This window comes from Macaca fascicularis, chromosome 9, assembly GCF_037993035.2.
Source record: "Macaca fascicularis isolate 582-1 chromosome 9, T2T-MFA8v1.1".
In the NCBI taxonomy this organism is placed as follows: domain Eukaryota; kingdom Metazoa; phylum Chordata; class Mammalia; order Primates; family Cercopithecidae; genus Macaca; species Macaca fascicularis.
Genome location: NC_088383.1, coordinates 36,280,737 through 36,305,721, shown reverse-complemented (window position 1 = coordinate 36,305,721; position 24,985 = coordinate 36,280,737). Strand labels below are relative to the sequence as shown.

Genomic DNA, 24,985 nt, shown 5'->3' with positions numbered 1-24,985 from the left:
TGGTTTTGCAAGGAATAGCTCCCGTCCTGGCTGCTTTCACAGGCTGGTGTTGAGTGTCTGCAACTTTTCCAGATTCACGGTACAAGCTGCTGGTGGATCTACCATTCTGGGGTAGCTCTTCTCATAGCTCCACTAGGCAGTGCCCCAGCAGGGACTCTGTGTGAGGGCTCTGACCCGATATTTCCCTTCCACATAGTCCTAGCAGAGGTTCTCCACGAAGGCCCTGCCCCTGAAGCAAACTTTTGCCTGGGCATCCAGGCATTTCCATACATCTGAAATCTAGGCAAACCTCAATTCTTGACTTCTGGACACCCACAGGCTCAATGCCACACAGAAGCTGCCAAGGCTTGGGCTTCCACCCTCTGAAGCAACAGCCTGAGCTGTGCCTTGGCCCCTTTTAGTTATGACTGGAGTGGCTGGGACACAGGGCAGCAAGTGCCTAGACTACACACAGCACAGGAACCCTGGGCCTAGTCTACGAAACCATTTTCTCCAAGACCTCCAGGCCTGTGATGGAAGGGGTTGCCCTAAAGACCTCTAACATGCCCTGGAGACATTTTCCCCATTGTCTTGGGGATTACATTCTCTCCAGCAAATTTCTGCAGTCCGCACGAATTTCTCCTCAGATAATGGGTGTTTCTTCTCTATCAGACTGTCAGGCTGCAAATTTTGTGAACTTTTATGCTCTGCTTCCCTTATAAAACTGCATGCCTTTAACAGCACCCAAGTCACCTCTTGAATGCTTTGCTGCTTAGAAATTTCTTCCACCAGATACCCTAAATAATCTCTCTCAAGTTCAAAGTTCCACAAATCTCTATTGCAGGGGCAAAATGCCACCAGTTTCTTTGAAAAAACATAACAAGAGTCACCTTTGCTCCAGTTCCCCAGTTTCTCATCTCCATCTGAGGCCACCTTAGCCTGAACCTTATTTTCCATATCGCTATCACTACTTTGGGCAAAGCCATTCAACAAGTCTCTAGGAAGTTCCAAATTTTCCCACATTTTCCTGTGTTCTTCTGAGCCTTTCAAACTGTTCCAATCTCTGCCTGTTACCCAGTTCTAAAGTCACGTACATATTTTTGGGTATCTTCAGCAGCGCCCCACTCTACTGGTACCAATTTACTGTATCAGTCCATTTTCACACTGATGATAAAGACATACCCGAGACTGGAAAAAAAAGAGGTTTAATTGGACTTAATTCCACACAGCTGGGGAGGCCTCAGAATCATGGCGGAGGGTGAAAGGCACTTCTCACATAGTGCCAGCAAGAGAAAATAAGAAGAAGGCAAAAACAGAAACCCCTGATAAACCCATCAGATCTCGAAGACTTATTCATTACCACAAGAACGTTATGGGGGAAACTGCTGCCATGTTTCAGTTATCTCCCACCAGGTCCCTCCCACAATAATGGGAGTTATGGGACATACAATTCAAGATGAGATTTGGGTGGCAACACAGCCAAACTACATCACAAACTTATACAAATCTTACCACAAACTAAGGTTCACAGCAGCAGTATTCATAAAAGCCAGAAAGTAGAAACAAATTAAATGTCTACCAACTGATTAATGACTAAACAAAATGAAGTACAGCCACCCTCAGCATCTGTGGAAGGTTGGTTCCAGGGCCCCCTGCGGATATTAAAATCTGAGGATGCTCAAGTCCCTGAAATAAAATGGCATAGTCATTTTCGTATAACCTGTGCATATCATCTCATATATCTCTACATGACTTATAATACCTAATAAAATGTAAATGCTAGGTAAATCGTTGTTATACTGTTTTGTTTAGGGAATAATGACAAGAAGAAAAAGTCTGTACATGTTCAGCACAGATACAACCATCACAGGCCTAACCACAATTTTCAATTTGCAGTTGGTTGAAACTTTAGGTGCAAAACCCTTATACAAGGAGGGCCAACACTCACTCTCTCATATACATATACATATACATATACATATACATATACATATAGGGAGAGTGCCGAAAGCCTGTGCGTTGTGACCAACTCAGCATTCCACTGGAGGCTATATGATCAAATAGCAAACTGTTCACCATGAATGCAGGATGTGGGCAAACTCACAACTGTGCCTGTCACCAGAAGGTTTGCTGAAGGCAGTAACTCCCTGGCGCCATGCTCCCTGAGGTAATCTACTGGAACGTCTGGAGACTACTGTTCAGAGAATGCAGCTGTGCAGGCCTGCACTAAGTCAAGCAGCTGACTGACAAACACCCCCTTCTCCCTATCTCCTTTACTCAATAAATACTATAAATATTGTACTACAAATACTATACTCAATAAAGGGCTATAGAAACTCAGGGTCCTTGTTCACTAAAAGCAAGGAGGCCCCTGACCCCCTTCTTCCAAATACATTCTTTTGTCTTTGTCTTATTCTTGCGTTCGTCCTCCTTTGTTCACTCCAACAGGGATTGGGGCTGTGGCATATATATGTCTCATATATAGTCATATATATGTCTCATATAGTCATATATGTCATATATATATCTCATATATATATATGTATCTCCATTCAATGGAATATTATTTGCAATAAAAAAGGACATACTATACATGCTACAATGTGGATGAATCCCGAAAACATATGCTAAGTAAAAGAAGCCAGTCATGAACTATCATATGAGATACTATTTATATGAAATGTTCAGAATAGGCAAATGAGACAGAAATTTGATTAGTGGTTTCCTGGGCCTGGGTGGAGGCTAAGAATGCGAAGTGAATGCCAAAGGGTAAGGGGTTTCTCTATGGGGTGAAGGGAATATTCTGAAATTATGTTGGAGTGATGGTTGTACAATGTATTAAAACCCACTGAAATGCTCACTTTAAATGGCTGAATTGTAATGGTATATAAAATATGTCTCAATAAAGCTATTAAAAAATAGGGAATAAAGAAAAGGACTGCATCCCCTCTTGTCTGGTCAGCTGTCACTTTGCCACCTCCGTCTCTTCTTGGTCCCCCTTCCCTTATGCCTGAATCCCCCCATCAATCACCAACTTCCTCTTTCTCCCTCTCCCACTGCTGTGGTTCTGCAGACAGAACTAACCTCACATGGAATGCTCAATCAAGGTTCAGCTGAGTGATGTGCCTGAAACTGAGGAGTTTGCCTCTGTCCCTTCAGAAAGCTTAAGCAGGGCGGGGTGTCGTGGCACATGCCTGTAATCCCAAAATTTTGGGAGGCTGAGATGGGCAGATCACTTGAGGTCAGGAGTGACCAGTCTGGCCAACATGGTGAAACCCCCATCTCTACTAAAAATCCAAAAAACTTAGCAGGGCATGGTGGCGCAAGCCTGCAATCCCAGCTCCTCAGAAGGCTGAGGCAGGAGAATCGTTTGAACCCAGGAGGTGGAGGGTGCAGTGAGCTGAGATTGTGCTACTGTACTCCAGCCTGACCAACAAAGTGAGACTCCATCTCAAAAAAAAAAAAAAAGCTTAAGCAATGAAATGACAGAATATGTGTCAAATGTTCTAAAGCTACTGGGGCACGGGAAGATAATGAATAGGTATTAAATGCTCCTTATGTTTCAGGCACATCATTACCATGTACTTCAGCCAGTAGGCAGTTATTACTGTGCTCACTACATGTTCAACAGATACTTACTGAGCATTTATTATAAGCTGGGCTGCGTTCCAGATGTTGGTCATATTGTAGTGAACCAAATGGACAAAAAGACAAAACATTTCTTACTCATGGGGCTTACTGACAAAACAATAAAATTAATGACTTCAACCTAAAGCATGCTGACAGGTGATAAGCACGTGGAGAAAAAGCAGGAAGTGACAAGCAGCGAGTGTGGTGCAGGAGGGAGGCTGCAACTTCAGATATGGTAGCCAGGCAACAGCTTCCTGATGTGCCCTTTGGCAAAGATGAGGAGGAGGAGGGCAAGATGCATCTCAAGCATGCCTGGGTCAGAGGGGGCTGGGTGCCAAGGGGGCTGGGTGCAGAAGTCCCGAGGCAGGTGTGTGTCTGGTACTTTCAGGGAACAAAGTGGCTGCAGCATGACACTGAGGAGAGTGGAGGCAGCTGGACAGAGATGAAAGGGAGGCTTAATCTTGCTGAGCCCCGTCAGTCACGTAAGGGCTTTGTGTTTTCCTCTGAGGAAGATGGGAACCACTATAGGTTCTGAACAGAGTAGAGGGCAAAGTGAGAAAAAAGAGCAGGACCAAGCTCCTTCAGCTCTGGGTCATGACTGATTTTTCTACAGATGAACATCTGACCCCAAAGGAACTGGGGCCTCCAAAATTGAAAGAGGAGACTGATTTAGAGGGTGTGTGGCCTTAAACGGAGAGATGATGAAGCTAGGGTGGGAAAAGCTATTCATACTGTCCTGTCACATCGGAAGCAAGAAAGCCGACCTGCACATTAAGACCCCAGAGTCACAGCAGCGCGCAAAGGTGAGAGAAGCAGCCAGAAGGAAGAGAAACCTGCAGTGGGCCTCATTCTACAGACTGATGTCCTTCCAGACCTACAGGACAAGGGATATGTGGGACCTGCCTGGACCTTCCAATATGTCCTTCTGCCTTGGCCTCTGGCTTTCTCATCCTTCCAACAGAAGATCCCAGTTCAGACAGGCGGTGAGCTTTTCATGTTGTCAAGGTACCACCTGGGACTAAAGTGGGTGCTATGCATGGTTCTCAGGATCAGCCAGCTTGGGTGACTCCTAAGGGAAGGGCAGGGCCTCGTGGAGGGGCAGCTGGATGTCAAGGCCTTTCTGCCCACCTCACCACAGCTCTGGCTTCCCCCAGCTGCTGCAGGAACACCACAAAGGCCTCTACATAACTCAGCAAGGTGCAAATCAATTACCTCACTCCCTTTCGAATTTCCTCATGTGGCAGTATCCATAGGAGAGCTTTCAGCATATTCTACAAGGCTAAAAAATACACTTAGTGATCCTAAGTTATTGTTGTGAAATATTTGCTTTGGGTGAAGTAGGTCTGGGTGTCTGAAGGGCCTGCAGGCTCTCTGTCCACAGCAGGCTGCAGTCCTACTCCGTGTGGGAAGCAGGGCCAGGACTAACTGCTCTTCCTCCCCCATCGCCTCCTGAGCAGCATGCCAAGATGCCAAACACATGCCCAGTGAAAATAAGGGGTTAATGAATGCATCTCTGTCAACTCTAGGCCAGACTTGTCCTGAAAGACTATTTCTAACTCTAGGGAACACGAGGAGGGAAGAACAATTCTACAAGAGTCTTGCTCAAGGCACACATCTCTATGCCCTCTGCCCATAAGCATGCAGCTGGGCTGAGCCTCGGCAGACAGCAGTGACCAGGGGATAGGCTGCAGGGCTGCACCCACCACGAAGGCCTCCAAGGCTGCTCCTCTCCAGCTGCAACCAACAAGACCCCCATGCACACTGGCATCCTGGCCAACACCAGTCTATTTCATAGGACAAATGAAGATTTCAATAGTTGTAATTATTCACAAGAAAAGTGCCAGTCCTACACTACTCCAAAGAAATGAACTCATCAGCCGCGTCATCTTTGGTGAGTGATGCAGAGGGCAGCGAGGGATGCCTGTTAGATATTCTCTCAAGGCAGACACTGGGTGAGCTGCGGGGTTTAAATGCTGGCCCTGTCCTCCACAGGACATGAACATCCTTCAAGCTAAACAATAACTCCGACCAGGAGGGCACTATCATTCACAGCCAGGCCATATTTTTCTCAGGAATTAAAGGTAGAAAAAATCCCCACCCCGTTCCATCTACAGCAACTTCAAAATAAATCCTTCCTCATGGCATGTAGTCCAGTACTAATTTCATCTATGGTTTCATCTGAGCTTTTCTTACTCTTCTTTTCCCTTCATTCAATTTCCCTACATAAAAATCTCAACCCTGTTGCCCTGTTGTGTGTTTTGGTTAGAACTTGAAATCCCTTTGAGGAACAAAGCTGGGCAATACGTACATTTCTCAATTATGACATAGGAACCTGCAATCATTCCTAATCATCTAATGATTATTTGATTTTTCTATTATCCTTCAGGCTGCGAGTTCAATGAGAAGGAATGAACAAATGGATGAACAGATGAATGAATGAGCAAACAAGCCAACAGGGTTTCTGTTCAGTTAGCCTCAGAGCACACAGTTCTTCATGTGGTGGAGACACAGAGTCCTTCGGTCGCCTGTAAAGCTTCTATGAGACAATTGTCTCTTCTCAGAAACTACAGGAAATGGTATTCTGATCTCCAGGATAGCTCATGCACAGGTAAAGCTAATTTCTCATCTAAGTTACACACAATGTAAAAGGTCAGTGACAAAAAGGGTTCCATTGTTAAATCTATTTCCCAAGTGAGATTTGACCTAAATAGTGCATAACATTTTAAGAATCCAAGAATACTTTTTCTTTTGAGACAGGGTCTCACTCTGCCCCTCAGGCTGGAGTGCAGTGGCATGATCACGGCTCACTGCAGCCTGACCTCCTGGGCTTAAGTGATCCTTTCACCTCAGCCTCCCAAGTAGCTGGGACCACAGGCACATGCCACCATGTCCAGCTGACTTTTAAATTTTGTAGAGTCGGGGTTTCACTATGTTGTCCAGACTCATCTCAAACTCCTGGGCTCAAGCGATCCTCCCGCCCTGGCCTCCCAAAGTGCTGAAATTACTGATGTGAGCCATGGAGCCCAGCCATAAAAATAAATTTTTATTTTTTCTTGAGTCTTAAAATACACATTACCTCCATACTGTCTCTGAATATCCTGCAGACATATTTACTCAAAAGTCACAGAACAGAAGCTAAGAATATACACACCCCTTCCTAGACAAGTGTTCATGTAAAATGAATGTATATCTTACTAATATTATTACAATTTTTGTAGGGAATCAACACCAGGAAACCTAGACGTTTATAGGGAGTACCTTGGCCATTTGATCACTCCCTTAGTCCTACTGTTTTACTTACCTGCATTTTTAATTTCAGCATTTATTGGATTTGAACGTGATTTCACAAAAGACTTTAGGTGGGTGCTACGGAACAATCTTCACACCCTCTTCTGGGATATCTATCCTCTATTCTCCCAGGAGAATGACAACACTGAAGCTTATGCCACAGTGTCCACAGGGTAACCTGGTGAGGATTCCCCGCTCAAACCCCACTCCTCTGAGTGACAGGAATGGGCCCTGAACCACTCCGGCTGGGGATGGGTGTGGCCATCCTGAGGGCACTCACCAGGGTGACGATGGCACATTCAGCCGTCAGCTGAGCAGCACTGAACAGTGTCCGAACGAACCGGTAAATCTGCTTCTGCTCTGGGTTGTGTTTGTCATAATCTGGTGGCACTTCGGATTTCTGGGGAAGAAAATATTTTCAGATGACTGCTCTCCCGATCAGAGCAAAAAAGAATTAAATCATCTCATGAAACACAAGGAGGAGGAGATTACCGAAAGAGGGTGAAGGTTTTCATCAAAAATATCTAAGAGCATCCTTCCATCTGGGTCCCTGGTAGGGAAAATAATAGAAAATGAAACTTACTTTCCACAAGAATGTCATTCAAATAAAACAAAAATACATTTTAATTCAACGATTTTTCTTTTTCTTTTTTTTTTTTTTGGATATGGAGTCTCACTCTGTGGTCCAGGCTGGAGTGCAGCAGTGCCACCTCAGCTCACTGCAACCTCCACCTCCTGGGTTCAAGCGATTCTCCTGCCTCAGCTTTCCAAGTAGCTAGGATTACAGGTGCCTGCCACCATGCCCGGCTAATTTTTTTTTTGTATTTTCAGTAGAGACAAGGTTTCACCATGTTGGCCAGGCTGGTCTCAAACTCCTGACCTCAAGAGACCTACCTGCTTTGGCCTCCCAAAGTTCTGGGATTACAAGTGTGAGCCACTGTACCCAGTCAATTCGACTATTTCAGGAAACACAAGTGAGTGCTAAATGGTTATTCATGAATAATGATTTTTCTTGGGTGCAATACTTAGTCACTTTTGATTAAAATAGCCCAAAGAAATAAACGTTATAAACCACACTTAGCTAAATTAAGTAAAAATTTAATTTTAATGCTCTGAGTTTTCAAATGAACCAAATCTAGGCAAATGACTTAAATTTGACATCTTATTTCCAAGCAAAGGTTGATGGATCTGCTTAAGCCATTACCATATTGTGGGTGATAGGAAAGAAGTGCCAGGGTAAGAATGAATACTCAATGTATCCTAGAGATCAGTCTTATTATTCACAACATGCAACATCATTACTTCATTAAGTTTCACAATTTTACACTGAAAAACAAGAGGTGACAGATAAAAAGTCTTTAGTCAACAACCTGCAAGTGAATAGTTGGCTATTAACAGGCTGGTACATGCACAGAACCACTTAAAGAGGTAGCTTTCACTGTGAACACAGTGCCATGGGCCGCTGGGCTGTGTGGGGACCCTCTGAACCGCACCAGTGACAGCTCTGCTTTCATCTGTTATATGAAATTTAAGTTTTGCCTAAAAAATTTTCTGTAAACAACAAACTTGGAAACGACAACTTTTGGCTAACTGCATGTAATTTCCATAGTCTGTGCTTCAGTGTCAGGCTTCAGAACTTCAGAAGGCTACAGACCTGTCCCTAACATACACTCATCATTGCAAACATTACAATATCTGCTTTAGAAATTTAACATCTGTGTAAAAATAAAAGAGAAAGAGCTTAACAAAACAGCTCAATTTTCATTCCTACATTTGCACAACAGCAATTATTATTACTATTTTTTGAGACAGAGTCTCGCTCTGTCACCAGGCTGGAGTGCAGTGGCGCAATCTCAGCTCACTGCAATCTCCACCTCCCAGGTTCAAGCGATTCTCCTACCTCAGCCTCCTTGTAGAGGCTGCCTCAATATCCCCTGTAGCTGGGATTATGAGTGCATGCCACCACGCCCAGCCGAATTTTTGTACTTTTAGTAGAGACGGAGTTTCACCATGTTGGCCAGGATGGTCTCGATCTCCAGACCTTGTGATCCGCCTGCCTCGGCCTCCCAAAGTGCTGGCATTACAGCCACAAGCCACCGCGCTCGGTCACAGCAATTATTTTTAAAGCTCTGGGCATTCACACCTGTGCTCATTTACATTTGCCTGTATGAACACAGGCAGCAGAGACACAGATCAATCCAAATGAAAGAAAGGTTCAACCCAGCAGGGAGTCTGTGAGCAAAAAGCAGCTTCTGGGTGCATGTGGCTACACTCTGACACCAACCCTGGCTACAAAGAATCAGTGGATTCCCTCATCTTATTTACTGAGTTTTCAAATAAACCAAATCTTGAATCTCCATGAGGCATTCAAGATGCTACACAAGAGACAGAGCCTGGCCCAGGACCCCATTCCTCAGCAGTTGAGACCCATTCAATTTTGCTGAAGAACAAGGGCCCCTGAAAGCATCCAGTACTCTAGAGAAACATTCGCCTGAAGTAATTTTTAAAATGAGAACAGAGTCTAAAAATATAAATGAGAATTAAGAGCTCAAGGTAAGAAGACTCAGGAAAGGGAATTCTGGAGAATCCTCTGAGAAGCAGACTGTTTCCTTATTTGCACTAAAAGCTGTGTGTCCCAGCTGAACAGCACCACACCACCTTTATCAAGCTAACAGGTCTATCACCAGCACCAAAGGCCAGCCTAGCATGACAGCGAGGAGCAGGCGTGCACACGGGCATGCCTCCTCATATCTAGAGACGTGCAGGTGGCAATCTGTACATTAATCATGCTTGTTTACAATGCTCAATTTTTCAGTTAGACTTTCTCTACTTCCACTCACTCACTTTTGGTGCAATTTATCACCATTAATCTAGGAGAGCAATATGATTAGTGGTCTGAGTGCTAGATTGCATTCATTTCCCAGTTCCCCAATTTACTAGTTGTATCATCTTAGTCAAATTAATCTCTCCGTGCCTCTAATTTCTTTATCTGTAAAATGAAGATACCAGCATCACCTTAAGGAGTTGTTATTAAAGCATGTAAAGAACTGACCAGAGGAGTCAGAGTAGGTGCTTCACAAAGCCAACTCTTACTATTATCAGCTCTGGCTACATTCACTTCAGGATCCATCATAGTCTAAGTACTAAGAAATAGAGATTCTAATGCAAAATTGTCTTGAAAGTACAACTGAGCTTCATCAATGGAATTCCACTGTTTCTTAAACTTTACAGATTTAAAAAGTTTGAACTAGTATAGAAATAGGCAACAAAATCTACACTTTCATTGATAACATTACTCTAATTCAAGATTTAGGGTTCTGAAGTTGTACTGTTCTGTAAGTTCTTAAATCCAAAATTCTCAAGCACCATAAAGAACCATGAATCACAATTACAGTATGGAAACAGATGATCACAGAGAATTCCTTTCTAGGTGTCTCCTTCTGGATATTCGTGTTTTCTCCAATACTGTTCATTAGAAGCTGTCATCCAACCTCCCTTGCACTGACTAACCACACTTTGTAAACAGATACAAGGTGTGGGGCTCCCATCGGCTGAGCTCTGCACTTAGCATGTGGTGGCTCTGCTTGTTCCCAAACTAGTTCACACCAGCTGCACCCAGCAGACTCATGTAACATACATGATTGTCACATTATGCATGAAATATGACTACCATGAGAGTGGCTATGTCCTCATGAAAACTAAGGAGGATGCTTTGGAAACATCCGATAAAAGGAAATTGCTAAAAATAAATTTGCTGTAGATTAGGTGTGGTCAAAACTGGAAAGATTTTATACTCATCTGTTATGCAAATGTCCTCAAGCTTTCTCACTACTGACAAAAAAAAAAAAAAAAAAAAAAACTTGGAAAGGATGAATTAATTATAGCTGTGGCTTATGAAAGAAATAAATTTTGGTTCTCCAATCAATGTCCTGTGCTTGAAGCAAATGTTTTGAAGCTGCATTTTTTAAAAATTGGCAAATAAATGTATTCTTACATGTTTTATGCTGAAATAAAATGTATAAGGTAGATTTTTTTTTTCACTCCCTGTTTTAACTGACTTTTAAAATTAACCAACTATTGCCAGATACACTTATATCAGAGAGGGCTTCTACATTAAAATAGTTTATGCCTGCTAAATTTACACCAAAATTGCCTCTAGTGAATTCAAACTATAAATTAAACATTTTTTCATGTTCAAGTTGCACCCAGTGAACTTTTAAAACGACATTTTACAAAAGACAGAATGTTTAAATAAATTTTACAGAAAATAAAGAAGAAAAAGGAAGCCAAACATCGTTGAGAAGCTTTGTCTGTTTTGCTGGTTTCAACCACACTCATTTGGTTTCCTCTGATTCGAAAGCAGTTCAGCACTTACCTGGGAAGTTTTAGTAAATTATACTACCTTTAGAAATTCTATGAAAATATGAGTTAAGAATGTATAATTCAAAGGTTTAAGCAACTAAAATATGAAAAAAATAGGAATAACGTAACAGAAGATAATGTATGATGTTTTTAGCACATGACCATCCACATACCTGTTTTTGATGTGATAATATATTGCAAGAGCGACACTGTGAAAATAAAATGCAGAGGTTCAGTGTCCATGAGCATATTCAAGACCTTACACATTACCTGGCCACAGTCTGAACATAAATATTTAAACAGAAGTCAAAGCCTAACAATCTTTCTGAACAGTCTCATTTTATTCACAATACTGATCAGGAAAATGTCCTCTTCTGAGTAAATCAATCTGGCACTCATTCCCAGGAATAATATTACATCTCTTCTAGAAACAAAAGAACTTCAAGTGATAGTTAGAAGCAAACTGCTCTTTCTATTCAGAAATTTTCAGCTTTCCTCACTTGTATTTAAAAAAAAAAAAAAAGCACTATGTAAAACATTGGTGGTATAAAGAAAACAGCTTTAGAAATCTCCAACTCATAACCTACTAGTTTAGAAAATTCGTGGTTTCTTTATAACTACCAGAAAAATGTGAATGTCACCCAAGAAATTTGCTATTTTTCCCTTAATAACTTCTGGGCAATCTGCTCAAGTTATTCATTCACTTGCTAAAATGTACTGTAACTTTTATTTGTAGCACTACTTAAAATTTTATTTTACATTTTAAAAGGTCTGAATTTAATGAACAACTACATTCCCTTTCTCTGAACTTCTTTTCTAAAATAATTTTTTTTCTGACTAGAAAATACATTCATTGTAGAAATTTTGGAGAACATATTTAGAAAATACAACTATTAGCTTAAGATATATAGCTTTCTATAAATTATGTGTGTAAGGAGACAGGTTTCCATCCTACTTTTAACTTTTTTCATGTTAACATTTTTTTATCATTAAAAACATGATTTTAAATGGCTGATTATATTCCTTCATATGGTTGTCGAAAACTATTCCCCACTACTGAACATTTAGGTTGTTTCTAATACTTTGCAATTATAATTAACACCATAATGAACATCCCAATATTTGTGCAATATACAACTATATTATTTCCATAAGGATACATCCTATAATTGGAATCACTTGACCTCAAGTCATTAACAATGGTAAGGCTCTCAACACATATTGCCAAACATCTTTGCAGAAAGTCTACACCAGTGGACTCCCCAGCAGCGTCTGTTTCGACTCGCACTCACTGACACTGACCTGAATCTTTTGACCAAGTGGTCTCCCAACCGGACAGGTGAAAAAAAAAAAAGTTTTCCTTTTTCTACCTGGGTTTCTTTAAACTCCTATCAAGTTGGCAGGGTTATTCATGTTCTGGACAATTTTTAAAAATTTCCTCTTTCAAAAACTGTCTAGATACTTCCACTATTTTTGTTTTACATTAAAATTTATCGAGGAGGCCAAAAATTATTTTTAAGTTTCTAAGAACACACGTAACTGTTTGCAGCAGACAGTGTTCTGATCCTCTCAGGGTACCGACTTGGCCCGAACATTTCCGCTTACTCAGCCACACTGGCTTAGAGACATGAGCATGCACCTTGGATTCCAAAGCACCCAGATGTTCCCTGTGACTTAACATGACAGTAGCTAATCTCACTCTCTTATATTCTTCTAAACCTCTCTCTTTCCAGAGCTCTTCATTTAAATGACTTCAGCCTAGTGTTGAAAGTATTCATGAGCAAATAAGTGCTAATACATCCTTTTTCTTCTAACATCTTGAAAAGCATTGAAGCTGACGAAGAAACTGTAACTGGGGTAAAAGGGCTTCAGAATTTATAAAAAGTAATAAGGTTTTCAAAGTGTTTTCACATACGTTAATAGTCCTGTAAGAAAAAAATAGATGTTACTGATTCTATTTTATAAATGGCAAAAACTCAGGTTCAGACGGTAGCTGCCAGGATTTCTGGCTTGTATAAGGCTGTGTGCCCTTCCGTTTTGACCATGTAGCCTCTGGGAAAGGGAGGAATTAGTTTTATTCATTTACTAGTCATGCTGTGATGACTGTTCTTCTAATCTAATGTTACATTTCAATGAAATGTTTCACATGATTAATGTCTTTGAGAAAGATGATGTTCCTGCTTCCCCTGTGAGGGAGCACACAGCAGTAGAAATATCACTAGACTGAAGTCACATCAACCTGGGTTCTGAACCTGGCTCCTTCCTCTTTATTAGTGCTAATTCACCTCTCAGAGCTTTCATTTCCTCATTTATAAAATTAGAACAATACAACCCACATCGTGGAGTTGTAATTATGATCAAATAAAAAAAAGCATATAAAAGCATGATCTTACATTAACTTTTAAAAGAAAAGTTACTATTATTGTTATACCCCTAGTGTCTGGCTTCTGCCGAACGGGTGAGAACCTTCAGGGCCCCAAGATTACTATTTCCCAAGCTAAAGTCAAGATTGGATATTATCATGGCCTAAGACCTCCAGGAAAAGTAGAGCCACTCTGTAGGCCAATTTCCATTCAAGGTGATATCCCAGGAAGTAAGACCACCAGGCTGAGGGTTCAGGTACAGTACAGCTCCATGGACTAGTTTAGCAGTCACCTGGAAGGAACTGACTGCCCAAAGAGGCTGTCAGCTGACAACTGCATCAGGCCCAGGCTTGCAGCTTCACCCTACACACAGTCTCTCTTGTCAAACCTAAGGCTGGAATCACCCCAAAAACGGATCTCTGCGCCACTGTGCCCCCTTTTAATTAGGCAGTATGATGGCCTGAGATAGTGGGCCAAGTGGAAATGAAGGTCCTTTCATATCTTAGTGGCTCTAGAACGGTCTGCAATATTTCAACTGTTTGCAGCTGTGTCTTTTGTCAAATATGGCTATTGGAAAAACCAGCCTCACCCAACTAGACCATGTCCAGGACTTTATGGTGTCCCCTGGTTCCTGGACTTCCTGTTCATTGACAACCTATCCTCTGGGAATTGCAGGTGTTTAAGAATCTTTTAGGTAGCCTTTTTTAAAAGACTCAAACCTATGTAAGTCAGTGACATATTATCTATACAATGTTTTAGGCAATATGCAAGGCATTCACCCAAACAGCCAGGTCTCTGGTCATCAAGCCAAGGCAGTAGTGGGGCTCTGTGAGCACCCCTGGAGGAAAGCCTGAAGGGTTCACTTGGGGCCTCTCTGGTGAAAGCAAACATGTCCTAGGACTCTGGATCTAAGGGTATGTTCAAGAAAGATTTGTTGTAGGACAGTCTTTCATATTCCTAAACAGTTAGTCTTTTGGGGCTAACATTTGGGACCACAGCATGTGTGGCCAGAGTTACCTTAGTTTTTGGTAATCAACCATCATCCTTCAGATGCTATTACATTTTTGCATCAGCCACACACAGCTGTTATATGGGTTCTGTGTAGGATGCACAATCCTCACTCTCTTTCGTTTTTGAGTAGCTGCTGTTATCTTTCTGAGTCTTCCTGAGAGATGTGTATCTGTAGAATCTATCTTGGGTGGGGTCATATACTGGCTGTCATCTGGCCTCCCCGTGGAGTGTGGCTCTTATCACCCTTGCCCAGAGATGGAATTTGTCTGCGTTCCTCTAAAGGCAGCTCCCAGGAGACTGTCTCTCTCTAAAATGTGTTTTGGGACTGAGATGCAGACCCACAGTGGGTAAGTGGAGCAGGTCTAATTTGTAACAGGAGGCGTGCTCATCTCACAAAGGCAGGTGGATAGATCTCTGGATCCATATCTATGAGTCAGGGGCCCAGAAACTGTGAGGATCAGCAGGCATGGAGTACGCTCAGCCCTGGAGCCACCAGAGTCAAAACTATGTTTCGAGGGAACCAATTAATGGCACCACACTGAGGAGAACTTTGCTTTCTTGTCAGTGTAGAGGCTGCAGTGCTCACCACCTTCTATCCTTGGGTTTTTTTCTAGAGGCAGTGTCCAGGGTTTAGGATTAACCCTAGTGGTGAACTGGTACTCTGGCTTTGGGGTTTTTAAAAGTCTAAGGAGAATTGTACTGGGTTGTCTATTTTGTTTCTGGACCTGTCTTTAGAAGGTCTTGTCAAATTTGGCTCCTCAACACCCGTTTTGTTGGATCTCCCTTTTTTTCTGGTCTCTTTTCAGGTTCCCCTGTTTTTGCAGCACTCCTCACCTTAGCTGTGCCAGTCATTGTTTCTACTTCCCCTCTTTCAGCCACGAAGCCCCATCCAAGGGACATACGGTGGGAAACAGTGTCCTTCCATCCAGGTGGAGCAGTCTTGAGGGGTTTACCGTGCATGCTGGCAGTGAATGGGGTGCCATCCGGCCCCTGGAAAGCAGGGGCATAGACCGCCACCCTCAGTGTCAATCTGTGCAACAAAGCCTGTACCTTGTTTATAGGGTTCTATGGTGAAGGACCCCCAGGCATATCTCGTTCGCAGGGCCAGAATGATCCTGTCTCTCAGGGAACAGCCCAGGAGCCAAGTAGGTGCTGTCTGACGGAGGAGGGCTGTGACATTGCTAATCTTTTCTGCCTCACCTCCAGACAGAACCACCCATTGGTGTCTACCCTACCAGACAAGTGCCTAAGGCCTCCTTTAGTTTCTGCCCAGAGTGGCTAACCAGATCAATTAACCCTGGTGAGCCACAGAGTTAACCGGCTCTTACCACCCTTATCAAATCCAAGTTAACCAGGCCAGAGAGTGGTCAAGGCACTCTGATTTTCAGTTAGGACACAGAAAGAACTCAGGGGACCTGGGGGACCCTGAGTGCCCAGCTTCAGAGGCTTGGTCAGCTCTGCCAAGTCCTCAGAAAATGGTGCAGTTTCACCAAGGAAGGGCCGGAGCCCTAACAGAGAACAGAACATTTGGACTATAGGGTTTGCTCAGCAGCTTTTCCTACTTAGCTGGGGAGGAAGTAAATGCTATTTTCTTGCACAAGAAAACAAAATGGATTTGTGACTTCTGGCACTGCATTTGTCTTACTTCTTACCCAGAGCTAAATTAGCAACGTACATGGCAATCCTAAAACCTCTGAAGGGCAAGAAGGGGTGGGTTCTAGCAGCACAGAGGGGCTGAGCCATAGACAGGGCTGTGATGGGCATTAGCTCTTCCCTGGCCCTGGAGGCCAAGAACCCTGATGGTGTGGCCAAGTGCGCAAAGGGGCTCCCCAGCACCCTCCACTCTTTTCTTTGATCATCATCTTATGCTTGTCAGAGGATTTGGTGGAGAGGGTTTGGCTGCAGAGGCACAAAGTGTGGCTGACAAACTCTAAATCCATACCACAGCTGTTGGCATTTAGGGGAAAAACAGGAAAATCAAGTTCTCAAAATAAAAAATTATGTCTACAGAAAGAGTGAGCACTGAAAGAATACCTAACCTTTTTATAGCTTTTCTTTCACTGTTAGATTAGCACTCAACCCTCCACCCAATCCCCAACTAGAATCTGCAAATATGTTTATTTCTGGCAATCCCCACTTTACAGGTGGATTATCTTCCAAAAATCAGCTTATAAATCACTATTTACAACCTAGGGCATTCTTCTCACAGTTATAACCTTGTAACTGGATTTCAGGAAGCAACTCTGGCCCACAAATGCTCACTTATGCCCACAATGAAGTTGAACTACAATATTAATGATTGTGTTATCAGTTTTAATGTCTGGAGTAGGATGCAAGAGGACCTGGGGTTAACAGGAGGCAGAGAAAGCAAAAAAGAAAATAGGAGTTTTCTTTGGACAGGAGTAGGGCAAGATTTAGGCAAAATTTTAGAATGGGATGGCATGTGGATTTCACAACTTCCTATCTTTTTCACTCTTCTTCCTTCTGAGTATCCCTTTCCTCTCACATTGTCAACACCCCTAGCTAAAGAACTCAACTGGACCTGCTAACGTCTCTATGTTTTTGCCTCTTTACCTACAGGAAGTGTGAGATGCTGGTATTTCCAGGGAAGGATTCTGATGGCACTACTTCAGTTGGGTCCCACCCTGCCCAGCTCCCAGTGTGCATTTTAAAAAGAGGATACTTTCGGCTGGGCACTGTGGCTCATGCCTATAATCCCAGCACTTTGGGAGGCCAAGGTGGGTGGATTGCTTGAGCCCAGGAATTCAAGACCAGCCGAGGCAACACGGTGAAACAAATGTCTCTACAAAAAATACAAAAATTAGCTGGGTGTGGTAGTGTGTGATTGTAATCCCAGCTACCTGGGAGGCTAAGGCGGGAGGATCTCTTGAGCCTGGGAGGCGGAGTTACAGTGAGCTGAGATCATGCCACAGCACTCCAGCCTGGGGATAGAGATCCTGTCTCAGAAAAAAGAAAAAGGGAGAGGGAGAGGGACAAAAGAAAGGGAGGAAAGGGAGGAAAGGGAGGAAAGGGAGGAAAGGGAGGAAAGGGAGGAAAGGGAGGAAAGGGAGGAAAGGGAGGAAGGACGGAAGGACGGAAGGAAGGAAGGAAGGAAGGAAGGAAGGAAGGAAGGAAAGAGAAGATACTTTTTAAAGCAACTGAATTACAGACTGAAGGAGTTTCAAATGTGTGCGGTGCAGAGACCATGTGTTCGGGTCAGGGAAGCCCAGTATCTACACTGAAATCTCATAGCTAGCTAGCTTGTTCCTGCTCTTCAGCTTCTCTGTTCTCTACATTCTAACCCACAGTTCATTTAGAAGTGGCAGGGGGACATTGTTGGGGGAGGGGAGGGCAGCTATCCACTTCCATCCGGGGTCCTCAACCTTGGCTGCCTGTGAGACTCTCCTGGGGAGGTTTAAAAATCCAGATACCCACAGTATACCTCAGCCAGATTCAATCAAGATCTGTTAAAAATCCAGATACTCACAGTATGCCTCAGCCAGATTCAATCGAGATCTGTAAGGAGACCTCAATCGTCAATCGTCAGTGTGGTTTTAAGCTCCCAGGTGACTCCTAGGTGCAGCCAGGGCAGGAACCAGTGATTTACACAGACAACACATTTCTAACTTAGGTGCTTGTGCCTCCTAGACTTGACCAACGAACTATCAAATTGTCACACAGTTCTCTCACCAGGCTAATAAGTGTCTGTATCACAGCCAGTGGCAATTTTAAGTGGTCCAAGGATGAAAGTGTTGAGCAACTAAGACAGAGCCACTTGTGAACCCCAAGAGCCCCCACTGCCCCAGGATAGGAAACTGTGTTACTCTGCCCTGGCTTCCAACGAGAGGAGTCCAGGATTAAAGGGAAGTTAGCAGCTTCTGTTCTGGGCTCCTCAGAGATTGAGCAGAAGCCAACAGTCATGTGGCACACAGATCTTCAGGGCTTTCCACTTCTCTCCGCAAGTCCTAATAACTTAATATGGAAAACACTTCCAAAGGTACTGCACATCCCATTTCCCCTCAGTAAACCACAGCCCATGGGTAAACGTGGCTCAGGCAAGGGCACACATGGTGGAGCTAAGATAGAGCTCTGTGAGCACTGCCGGTGTGAGTTTATGCCCACCAGCCACTTCCCGTGCACTCTGGTGCTGAGGACATAAGGGAAGAGGCTGCATAGCCATTTAGATCCTGGAAGCACGGAACCTGAGAGGTGAGAAGAACCTTCTCCTCCACCTTTTGCCTGGAGCAGACACTGACCACAGATGGTTATAGTCCTCACTGCCTAACTGATCATCACCTGCGGTCATACTCAGAACAGGGCTTCTAAGCCTGAAAACCTGGCCCACTGAAATGGATGAATACTCCTTATTTAAAATTTAAACACTTATTTCATATGCTGACATGTATTGTGAAATGTGTGCTTTCTTCAACAAGTATAGAGACAAAATTCAGATTTTTTAGAACAGAGCTGCTGACCACAGGCCCAAGCACATCAAGTTCTCTATAGTCCCTGCCAAGGGTCGTTATTACCATAATGCTAGTTGTACAATAAAGGAAAATCCAGTGTTCCCTCCCTCTTTGAAGTATTGAAACTGAAGCCCCATAAGGGAAAAAAGTTTATCCCAAGACTCCCTTTTTCTCCCTCCCTTGTGAACTCCATTTAAAAATATGGAACTAAACGCCCCCAGAAAGGGTCCCACCCATGTCTTCCCTGTTGGTGAGAACCGTCATCAGAACTCAGATCTCCAGACCCCAGGCAAGTGCACCTTCACCAGGCCAGGCAGGCTTTCTACTGGAGCCCTGGGTCTTCAACTGGGAACACAGGAGTCTTGTTTTATTTAGAAGGTAAAAAGTTAGTGGAGTTATGCCAGGATGGCTTCAATAAAAAGTGCAAGGGTAGAAAGCATGAACAAAAATCAAAAATACATTTTAAGTAATCTACATTTAAAATACTTTAAAATTCTGGTCTTTTAATGTAAATATGTAAAAATATTTCGAATACCCCATATTTAACTACCAAAATCATTTTTAAAAAAGATTTCCTGAATTATCAGTGCTACCCCCACTCCCACCCATCCAATCTTATCACTCCCAGACCCCACAACCAACCAGCTTAGCTGTCAGGTTAAGGAACAGAAAAAGTATTCAGTTAAGTTTAAAAAAAGAAAGAAAGAAAAAACCATCCATATACCCACCATTTAATTGTATACTTGAGGTTTGGTTGACTGACTGTGCTATCATCTAGGAAAATGGTGGAGCAGGAACTGTATTTCCTTGCTATTTGTCCTGGAGGATGCTAGAAAACAACAGCAACAAGATTAACATCACCCCCTTAACTTGAGATAAGACCACAGAGGAAAAATGTCTTAGCAAGAAAATGTCAACATTACCACCAAGAACAGTACAAAAACACTTTATTCATAAAATGAACTTCCTTGCTCTTCCATATATAAAAGTCACTAGGACCATGCCTAGGCCCTAACTTCCTGCATCAGGAGAACAGTAAACTCTTGCAATCAAGCATCAAAAAGTATGTTTCAGAGTCCACAAAAATCACCTGCCCCATGGCTTGTATGAAACATGGGATCTACTACACTAACAAAAGCCTGCAATTTAGATGGTGGCCTGGTTTTATGCATAAGATCAAGACAAGTGTCCACTGTACCCACTTCCCTTACTCTTGAAATACAGTTGATTTAGGGGCCATGGAAAATGCAACCAATGTTAATTTAGAATCTCCTGATTAATCTGCTTGAATTTCAGCAGGTAAAGTTATAATGAAAAAATACTGCTTTGTTAAGGACAAAATAAGTTTTGAAGGGGAAGATTATCTGATACTTTTGAAAATACAACCAATGAATGACTTTTAGGTAGTTCTTTGTGTGGTCTTATGACAGGTTCTTTCATAATTGTATAAGTGCTGGGCTCTTTGGGGAACTTTAGAACAGAATTTCTTCTAGAAGGTACCAGTGAAGTAAATAGAATTTATAGCACACACTGATGACAGCTAGCTGAACACTAAATAGATTTCTGGCAACAATCAGGCAATATGATAAGTACACATCAATCTGGATAGCTCCTGATCAAAAGCAAACTAGAAAAAAAATTAAACTATGCAAACAAGTTTCCACGTGCCTGATGCTATGTTGAATGTCTGAGTGTCATTTTCAGCAACAAAAACCCAACAATTCCTTGGGGATCCCAATATCATATGCCTGACCTGGCTGCCTGCAACATACCCTGGGTATACACAGTTCACGAATTTAGTAAACGAAGCCTCAATGTTAGAGACCAAATGCCCTGTTCAGTATCTTAAAGTTTATTTCCCATTTAATAAGATTTCCTCAGTAATAAAGTAAGGAAAATGTGAGGCAGCCTGAGAAATATATAAACAACGTTATAAACAGAATCTCTTCTCAAAACTAGATAACAAATGATACTAGTTACTTCTTTGGGGTTCCAATTTCTTAAATCACAGTTAGACAGCACTGCACTGCTGAAGCATCCTGACCCTCGGAGCCCTAGTCTCACATCAACAGCACACGGGTCAGAAGGAAAGAACCACAACCAGGAAATTCAGAAGCTAAGGCCTCTCCCCAGGGTTCTTTCCTTAGGCTTACACTCTCAAGTGCCTGTGTGGAGACAGGGCATAGAGAACGCTTGTGAAATTCAAGTCTCAAGTCAAATGTCAGTTTTCACATGGCATTTAAAATCTATTAAATGAATCACATTTCATTAAGACAATCCAGACATTAAAAACAATTCTCTTCCTCTTTTTAAACTCTTGTAGCAATCACATGTAAGTCATAAAAGACATACTAAAGCCTCAGACTCTAATAACAGCTATTACTATAGGTAATAAACTAAAAATGCTTAGGGAATTTTTCCTACAGATGTAAAATCTACTACAAACAAAAATCTGTCTTTAACACAGACACTATATTTAACATTAAAAGCCAGTAATTAAATTTTTTCTGGTGTTAATAAATTTTTAGAGATATGGGATAACTTTAGAAATCCCAACAACGAAGGAAAAGGACAATAATATTTCATTTGTGTTTCTTGTGGGGTTTCAATTGTTTCCTCTGATGCAAACTCCTTCCCGATTAAAATGTAACAGGGCTCGCAAAGAATAAATGGTTTCCCTAAGAAAATATAAGCCATGAAGTCAGGGAAAGAAGAGTGACACACGGGGTCATGGGATCCCTCAGGATACAGAGAATATCCCATCATAATCTAGGAAGTAACCTTTGTGAGTTAATGGGCAGGACACCCCTCTGTGTGCACCGTCCCTAAGGTTCAGAGAGTTAACTCAAAGCCAGCCACACAAAGGGACCCTGCCCTGGACTGAGGACTGTCCCAGGTACGGGTCTGAGCATCCCAGAACTAAGGGCTGATCTGCCAAAGCCCTCGATCCCAGGGGGATGCCAAGCCAGCTTTTAAACTATTTAGTAACTTTGAAACTGAATAAAAGTCCCAAATATTGAGTTATAAAGATTTTAGTTTCAGAGTATCTCAACACTCTAAAGACCATTTAGGCACTAAGTCATTTGTTGACTGTCAGGACTACAAAACTCACAGAACGTGAACTTCGCTTAATCTGAACCCCACATCACTAAAAAGCTGAAATAGCTGTAATCCTTCCACCAGAAATGCTCTTGACCCCAGGGTTGTCTCTGGTTTTTGTTGTTGTTGTTGTTGAACTGGTTCTCTCAGGGTGTGGCGGAGGAAAGTACAACACCTCCTGCTGTGTGGTACTATCCAACAACTGACTGATGCTTGGCCTCTGGACGCGGCAGAGGCACATCACTCACAGAACAGGGCACTCTAATTTGATAGTTCTCATAAGCACACGTGTGTCAGGTAGTTCTCAATGTTACTCAAAATGTTTTTGTTAATGTATTGCTCCATGATTCTGAAAACACTGGTATGTTTGTACATGTGTGTGCACGCGCACACACAGACCCTGCCACTTAGGTTCCCATCTTTGCTAGTAAATGACACGGCAAAGTGATGCGCTGGACAAACAGCAGGGCATGACTCTTAGTAGTCAATCTGACTTGGACATAACTAGCTGTGTGACCTGGGCAAGTTACCTGGCCTCCCTCTCTGTCCCTCAGTTTTCTTAGCTGTAAAACAGAGATGAAAATGACAGACCCTACCTCATGGGTCTATCAGAAGGAGTGCATGAGTTAGTATTTGTAAAGCAACTTGAGCACGGCGAGCATGTGGAAAGCATCTGTCAGTAATCGTTAAGTAGAAACTGCGTTAAACAGGTCAACAAAGCGACAGGGATGTTCTTTATGCCTAATGCTTACAACATTTTGGAAAAACATAAAAGGAAAAGCCTAAGGCAATGTTTTACTTGCAAAGGAGGGGCATCACCCTATAGACAACTTAGAAAGATTGTCCCAAAAACAGCAAGTGTCTTAGCGAGAGCACAGATACTACAGAGTCAACCACGAACTGCTTACAAGAGGAGCCTGATGAGTGAGAAGCCCAATTGTGAATTATTCTAAAGAAATAAAATTTATATCTTTGAAATAATGTGAACCTTACAGATTAAGTTATGAATATGCAGAATAATCAAATTTTAGAGCTAGACTGAAGCAAGTTCATTTAGTCCACGTATTCACACAATGTCTACAGCACAAAATGTGATTTACATCAAGGTCCACTAATATATGAAAACCGCTGAATGACATATTTAAGATTTTATTGAAGAGTTATCACGTGTCCCAAATAATGAGATTATCCCCTTAGATAATCCCAATACTGATGTACGTCAGATACAAATATACATGGATATGCACATGTACATGCACACACAAACATACAATCAAAGTGCAGGATGAAGAGAAGGAGGAAGCAGAGATAAGACTTCCACTGGACCTTACACAATGACCCCAATCTTTCTCCCAACTATTTCAACTGCCCCCAACCGCAACACCTCCTCAAACCCTCCACCCATCTCCATGCTGAGCTCCCCACAGGGAGTTCGAGTCACAGAACCCAGAGGCCACCAGACAGCGTCCCCTCACTTTCTTGCCTCTTCTTCCTTGGCAAATCGGTCACACCTCCCTCTACCTGGAGTAGAAGCCCTAACTCTCTTCAGGCCAGAACTAATTAGTCCCTTGGCTTCTTCAAAATGTCTTTCTGAACTGGCTCAACCTCCACACTTCCTCCCCATTCACAAAAAACTCTAAGTCTGCTATGCAGATGGGTCCTCTGCAGTCCTCCTACCAATTTGATATTTGAACTGAAGTTTTTTTCTTTCTGGGGTTTCCTCCTTGCTTTCTCCCATCTTTCTGGCCACTCAGTCTCAGTCCCTTTGTGGACTCTGCTTCTCTGAATTTCCTTAGATGTGATGGTCTTTTCTTCTTCCTCTAAACACTTTCCCAGAGGACTCTCACCCACTCTCATTAATTCAACTTCCTTCTGCCCTTTGTTGAGTCCCAAATCTCTCCTCTCCGGCCCCAACTTCTGTTCTGAGCTCACTACTGCCTGGCTGACCCCTCCATCTCAATGTTCCTCATGGGCACCTCAAATGCCAAACTAATTTGTTCCTCTAATCAAGTATAATGGCTTAAAACCAGAAATCCTCATTTTCCTTTCTGTTGGTTTCCTTGTATCAAGTACTATCAATTCTACTCCAAGTACACTTTCACATCATCCTTTCCCCTGCACCCCTCTAGCCACTATCGGGTATATGAAAGCCACATCGTCTCTCACCTATATCACTGCAGTAACCACCTTGCCTCCAGGTTCACTCCTCTCCAAACCATTCTTCTTCAAGTGCTACTGTCACCTTAATACAAAGCAAATCAGATCGTGTTGCCTCCCTGCCTAGATGGTTCTGAGGTTCTCCACTGGGGAGAGGCACACGAGTCAACTCTCCATCTCTCCAGGTTCACTGTTTACTTCCTCTTTCCCTGCACACCACACTTGGACATAATTCAAAGATGAAAGGAACAATGGCCAGTTTTATTTAATGGCCATCAAGGATGAGCCCACAGTGTTCTGGGTTACTTTATGTGTATTCATTTAGAGCTCACAAACATTTAGAGCCCTGCAATGCAGGTACAATTGCCATTTAACAGATAAGGAGATCAGAGAAATGAAGTAGCATTTCCAACATCAAATCTAAGACACCAGAGCATAAAGCCATGTTTGTCTGACTCCCAAGCCCGTGCCTCCCTCCCTGAGATTCTGCAGCCCTTCCCTTGAGCTGTTCTCTCCTAAACCTTCTCGTATAATACCCTGAAGACCTTTTCCCCTCCCTGACTCCACTCATCCTTCAGCACTCTGCTGACAGTGCTTCCTCTAGATGCCTTCCCACCACCACCAGACCAC

The 24,985-nt window shown here is 42.8% G+C and overlaps 1 protein-coding gene across 16 annotated transcripts in view; it reads right to left on the bottom strand.

The window, feature by feature from the left end:
* Nucleotides 1–24,985, bottom strand: part of CCNY (cyclin Y) — a 223,575-nt gene that overhangs the window by 33,563 nt on the left and 165,027 nt on the right. For 10 of the 16 annotated variants that reach the window (XM_015455797.4, XM_005564991.5, XM_045361938.3 and 7 more), the window contains 4 exons: nt 19,828–19,928; nt 11,433–11,468; nt 7,390–7,447; nt 7,178–7,297 (listed from right to left, as the gene is read on the bottom strand). The exons of 4 other annotated variants lie outside the window; for them this stretch is intronic. In XM_015455797.4, the coding sequence (XP_015311283.1) occupies nt 7,178–7,297; nt 7,390–7,447; nt 11,433–11,468; nt 19,828–19,928 (315 nt within the window). The remainder of the gene's footprint in view (nt 1–7,177; nt 7,298–7,389; nt 7,448–11,432; nt 11,469–19,827; nt 19,929–24,985) is intronic. 2 more of the 16 variants (XM_074001416.1, XM_074001417.1) reach the window with 1 other exon arrangement.